A 6,563-nucleotide genomic window follows, 5' to 3' on the forward strand; every position below is an offset into this window, starting at 1 on the left:
CTGCCTGTACCCTTTAATGTTAAGGGCCATTCCACCAGGAGTGTCTCCATGTCCTGGGCAGCATTGAGGGGCGTGCCTCTAGGTGACATATGCGCGGTGGCTACCTGGGCTTCGCCGTGCACCTTTGCCAGATTCTACAGGGTCAATGTCGCTGCTCCCCAAGCGATGGCGACTGCTGTTCTACCTCAGCCCGCAGCCTGCTCTCAGTGAGGTGGGTGAGGGATTCCTCGTGACCTTGTTGGTAATAGTCATCCAGTGTTAAGCACTGCCTCTGGCGGTCAGGAAGAATGATATAGAACGACAGTTACGCATGTAAGTACGGTTCTATGAATTCTGGATGACCGCCAGAGTTCCGTGTCACTCAGAATCCTGACGAGAAGATTCTGTAGGGACAAAACTCGGGATGACCGGGCCACTTATACTGTGGGGCTGGTAGCGCCCTACATCATCCTGGGTCACAGGTGACTCTGTTCGTATAAACAACTCGTAGTTACATGCGTAACTGTCGTTCTATTGCTTGAATAAGCTGTTTGGCCTCGGTGCTCTCTGAAAAGAATGGTGTTTGGCCTCTATCCATGCTGTTCTTTGAGTTATCACAAAGTATGAGTCAGTGATATTAAAGAATATAAATTTGAAGTTTGGTTACATTTCTTACCATTTAGGTAACAAAGCTCTGCTCTTACCAAGAATGCAGCTTCTACAATGACGCTATGCAATCATTGGACAGCCAGAGGCAGGCAGAACCATCTGATTGGTTTAACTATATTAATATTAACCCTTCCTCTCCTTTTGTTCACCATCATATAATTTAAAAGATTTCTTTTATAACCGAATTAACAAATGATCAACTCTGGGCTACAATGTTCATGTTAAAGTGCACCAGATTTACTGTATGCATTTTGCTTTTGAAGTTTTTTAAAATCTTCTCCCGGGGGATAAAACCCCCCAATGTTCTGAAATCCTAACAACGCCCCTGATTGAGTCTGACTCATATTTCCCAGCAGTTATTTCCTGACTTAATAACGCTGGTTTCAAGGTGAAATCTTTTTTATTTAATGAAAATGTTCTTCCCGGGGGTGGATAACCCCGGACCCCACTACATGATCTGCTTCTGCTTTTGTGCTTCCTACCACAGTTGGAAAAAAAAGAGGAGACACACTGCTGTGCAGAAGTTATAACTTTATTGTTGGTTTTCATGCAAGTTCAATCTCCATGGCAAGATTCAGTATATTCTGTTAATTCATTTTTATGGGGCTCTTTGTGAATGGGATATAAAGATGCATAGACAGTAAACAGCTTTTGCTGAGTAAGACCATAGTAAGGATATGAGCTACTATCCAGAGCGCTATACCTGTAAATTATTCTATGAATACTGTTCGTTACAGTTAAATACAATGACAATACAAACAATACAGACAATACAAACTGTTCAGTAGGCAATATGGCTTCTATCCCTTTAATTCCACATAAACCCATGGAAAAAAATTGACTAACATTTACAGTATGATCCCTTTTTATTACAAACAGTTACTTCTTCCAACAAGTAGCAGGCTATTGATTATAACCACTTAAAACCTAACTGAGGAACTGTGAAGACCCAAAATTGTTTCAACTCATTATAATAAGACAGTGTACCAGACATTCCCAGCCTTGACTACCAGTAGAGGCAGACAGCACATCACAGACGGCCAGAGAAAAATCTGTGTTTTATGATGAATCAAAGTTTCAGGGAAAAAGGTAAGGTAAAAATTCATCCTTAACAAGAATTCATGTTTTATTCCTGTGATGTTGGGCAGTTCAGTATTTGTGAAGGTAAAAATTCCTTCCCAAAGCCAGAAACCAGGGAACCAGAGATAGGCTTTAATCTGTAGACTATATACTGAGCTGTCCAATATCACAGGAATAAAGCATGTGGATAACGTATATCTCAATCATTTATGTCCAGTGACAACATAAGTGTATATTGTTCAACTAAGGTAGAGATGCTGGCAAAGTTTAGGAAAACAATATGCATAAAAACTGTAGGTTTGCCGCACACTTAACTGCTTAACAGACAATCTTGTTTCGATTATCTCTCTAATTTTTCAAAATGCAAGAAAAAACAAACACATTTCACAATGCTGCTTTGTCAGGTTTACTCATCAGCCCAGTAATGCAGAACAGATATACTGTATACAGTATATGCGATATGCACATTCGGGATGAACCAATACCATTTTTGACAGCTAATCCCAAAACTGAGTGCTAAATTTAAAGTATTGGTACCAGGTACCAATCCAATCTTTTACTTTAACTAAACAATATATACATATTTTGGGGTCACTGGACAAGAATGATTGAAATATACACTGAGCAAAAATATAAACGCAACACTTTTGGTTTTGCTCCCATTTTTCATGAGTTGAAATAAAATATCTAAGACTTTTTCTATGCACACAAAAGGCTTATTTCTCTCAAATTTTGTTCACAAATTTGTTTAAATCCGTGTTAGTGAGCACTTCTCCTTTGCCAAGATAATCCATCCACCTGACAGGTGTGGCATATCAAGATGCTGATTAAACAGCATGATTATTGCACAGGTGTGCCTTGGACTGGTCACAACAAAAGGCCACTCTAAAATGTGCAGTTTTATCTTGAAAAAAGACATTTATTAGGCACTGAACTATGGATCTCACATGACTAGGGCTACTGTATGCATTTTTTGAAAACCAGTCAGTATCTGGTGTGACCACCATTTGCCTCATGCAGTGCGACACATCTCCTTCACATAGAGTTGATCAGGTTGTTGATTGTGGCCTGTGGAGTGTCGGCCCACTCCTCTTCAATGTCTGTGCGAAGTTGCTATTTTTGTTCAGTATAATTTCCCACCATGTGAGAAATCGGATATACTTCTACTTGTGAAAAAAGGCAGAAAATCAAGCGGTGTTGCTTTGATTTAATCTGGCATGTTGTATGTGGTCCTTTGTGGTTCTTTAATGGGTTTTAAAGGAACAGTCACCCCAAAATGAAAATCCTGTCATGATCAACTCACCCCCATAACTCCATTGAAGTTTATATGACCACCAACCAACCAATTTCCTCTACCTAGAATAACACTACATAATAATCCAAATATAGGCCTGTTAGAAAGTGCAATTGTTTGGATGCAAAACACTTGGATTATGCTGCATGAGCTATTTAGAGAAATCGAAAGGACATTTTATGCTGATGACCTCTAAACAGCCAGACCCCATTCACTTCAACTGTTTAGAATAAGGCTGAGATAGACCTGCAGTAGCTAACTCGCTGTGTGTTTGGTGGTCGTCAATTTCACTGGAGTTTCCAATGACATGGTGGTGAGTAGATGACAGAATTTTCATTTTGGGGTGAGCTGTTTCTTTAGAAGAACTGGAGAAACTCTCAGATCCCATTACCCTGTTTTAGCCTGGTACCTACCCAGCATCAGATACCAGTGTAGCTATCAGAGCATCCCGACTGTGTGTGTGTCAGGTGAGGCTCCAGATGACGGTAAGCGTCGCCATGATGCCGTTCAGGACAGCAACACTGTAGCCCACATGGAAGCCCTGGGCCGGTGCATGTCTGGATAAACACAAACACACACATGTAAATAGACATGATTTCCTGTTTTTACTGCGTTGTCTTCATCACAGCCCGGCACTCTGTTTGGCCTCAAGAAAAACGTTTTCCATGTAAGGACTGCCAAAATCATACTGATTATGACAAATAGGCTTGTGAGAACTTTAACCTTACAAGTATTAAATACACACACACACACACACACACACACACACACACACGCACACACACACACACACACACACACACTTTTGTCAGTGTTGTTCAGATTCAACCATTCACCAGGAATATGTTGGCGAAAAACAACGTTACACTTATCATCATACATTAAAATAAAGGTTCGATAGCTATGGATTTTTGAGGTCCAATACAGATACTGACAATTTCGGATGACATATGTCCTGCATACCATGTACCATGGTGGAGGGACATACAAACATATTGACTAGCTGTGGTCAGGGAGGCCCATACATCATATCATAAGTGGACGTCATTGACGGGCCGATAGCCGATTTTTAATAAAAGGCAAATGTTACCTGAGCTGGGACAGTGCCAGGGGTGTTGGGAACACCATGCCAGGTTTGTATGAGTCGAGGTAGGTGAGCGTCCATGAGAAGGCGCAGCAGATAAATCCAGCTGACACGGACAACACCAGGATACTCCAGAAACCTGCTCACAGACAGACACAGTCAAGTCCTTCTCACACTCTAATCTTTTTAATCCAAGGCTGACGGACTCATGGTCGTTTGGATTTTTGTTGAAGAAAGTTCTTGAAGAGTAACTAAACCCCCAACCCAAATCTGTGTAAAGCCTTACATTTAATGGTACAAACCATGCTACTGAAATTGTCATCTGTTATTGGCTGATCTTTGGTGCCAGGTGATGTCACCACCTGGCAGGCTTTACACAGATTTGGGTTTGGGTTTAGTTACTCTAACCATGAGAGAGGTATTATGGTTACTCTAAAAATAAACATAGTCATTTTCAACTAGGTTGTATAGAATTAAAGAAACGTTAAATGAAGATGATAGGTCATTGCCATTCTACAAGAAAATACCGTTTTAATTGGAATCTGTAAGATTGGTGTTAAAATAGGGACAAAATTAAGTACATATGATACTCACCAAGCATCCTGACTTCAGTCCCATCCTCTACTCTCACTCTCTCAGCCCGCAGTTCTGAAGGACAACGATTATCATCTCATCATTAATCAACACTAATATTGGCATTTGGCACAAAAGATGGCAACATCACATCCTGTGTACTGGTAAATGCAAAAATCATGCAGATCAGCACTTTTCAAGCTATCAGTCGGTGCCCCAAAATATTGCAGGCTTGTTTCTGGTTGCTATATGGTTGCCACATAAATAAATGTGTTTTTAAATTATTTGTACTTAAAGGCAATGTACTTTTTTTTTAGGATAGTTAACAATGGAGCCAAACACATTCTTAACTCATAGTTTTCTCATCTGTTATTGCACGTATCTTCATCATCATTTTTATATTTCATCTATTTTCATACTGAATATAGTTCATATTCTTGGTATATTTTCACATCATACATATTTAGTTTTTCTCTGTATGGGTATGCTATACTCCTGTTATTTTGCAGCCCTGCATATGCTGTAATTCAAATATTCCATACTTCTACCCAATACATTCTAATGTTGCGTTATGTTTAATACCACCCACACGCTCTACTCTTATTTATACTCTATATTTTCCTTGTTGTATCCTGTTCCCGGCTGCTGCAACGACCCAATTTACCCAGATGACCATTAAACTGCCATCTTATCTTATATTTTTAGTTAGCACCTCAATGACAACTTTAAGTACAGTAGCTAAACTTGTTCAGAGTAGTTTCCACAAGACAACATTGCATGTGCCACATGCGCGTGCACACACACACCCACAGACGCACACACACACCTGCACACACACACCTACACCTACACACACACACACACACACACACACACCTTTCAGAAGCGGATAGAGGAGGGCGCAGAAAGCACCAACGGCGGCCAGAGCGAGCGCGGAGCCGAGTGTTGACAGCACGAGGACGGGCCACGGTTTGGAGCCGTTCCGGTAGTCAATCCGCTGCCCGCGAGTCATACCGGGTCCCTCTCCTGAAGCGACATTGATCCCCGTTCCCAAAGAAACAGTCGCTGTATGCTCCAAGCCCTCTGTCGACGATAACCGACCGACACTTTCACCGAAAACGTCCGTATCTATCACTGCACTCCTTGGCATTCCGCTGCAGTTTAACTCACGGGAAAGTTACTTTGTCCGTCAGAAAAAGTAACCGACCGACAGCTTAGTTTCCAACGACCCGTTCCTCACTGTAATAGGTTATAGTGCGCACTACAAGTTCAGTGTTGACCACTGGTAACAGCCAGCATAAATGTTTTGACGTTAAGTCGTAGGTCAGGTGCACTTCCGCATTCTGATTGTCCCTCGGGGTGTGCCGTCAGTGTAGTTTTTTTGTACTCAATTCCTGGCGTCCACAGTGTACAAGGGGAAAGGGAGAAACAAGAGAATAAAAGCCAAAATAGACAAGTTTTTCCCCTTATGAGCATGAAAAGGAGAAAAATAGCAACTTCTCTGTATGTGTGATTGTTGAACCTCCGTGTGAAATTGTGGCTCATAGAAACCTTGCTCTTTGATTCTGAGGGACTGATATTACCATTGATATTTTAGATAGCTGACAATTTTTCTGCTAGCAAACTCCAGTTTAGCTGTGCTGGAAAAATCTTGACGTCACATTGTCTATGTTTGGCCATTTATCTACACAGGAATAAGAAAAATACACCACCAAACACCAAAAAGGAGCCAGAAATGCAAGGCATCTCCAATAGCTGTTTTTAAATAGTGTTAAAGTGTTTTAGGGTGGATTTTTCCTTTAGGGCACTTAATAGTGCCCTTATTTTGACAGATACATGTGTATGGTATAATGCATGCTTTTATTTTGAAAAGCAGTAACCAGA

General features: G+C 41.0%; 1 protein-coding gene across 1 annotated transcript; it reads right to left on the reverse strand.

Annotated features, from left to right (window-relative positions):
- Positions 1-1,185: 1,185 nt before the first annotated feature.
- On the reverse strand, positions 1,186-5,914 carry arl6ip6 (ADP-ribosylation factor-like 6 interacting protein 6). The gene is made up of 4 exons (XM_071902128.2): positions 5,556-5,914; positions 4,701-4,754; positions 4,113-4,245; positions 1,186-3,579 (listed from the first exon to the last, which is right to left on the reverse strand). Exons 1-4 carry the CDS (start codon positions 5,827-5,829, stop codon positions 3,486-3,488), a joined length of 555 nt encoding a protein of 184 aa, XP_071758229.1. The 5' UTR covers positions 5,830-5,914; the 3' UTR covers positions 1,186-3,485.
- Between the last annotated feature and the right edge of the window lie 649 nt (positions 5,915-6,563).

This window comes from Centroberyx gerrardi, chromosome 21 (genome assembly GCF_048128805.1).
Source record: "Centroberyx gerrardi isolate f3 chromosome 21, fCenGer3.hap1.cur.20231027, whole genome shotgun sequence".
NCBI lineage: Eukaryota > Metazoa > Chordata > Actinopteri > Beryciformes > Berycidae > Centroberyx > Centroberyx gerrardi.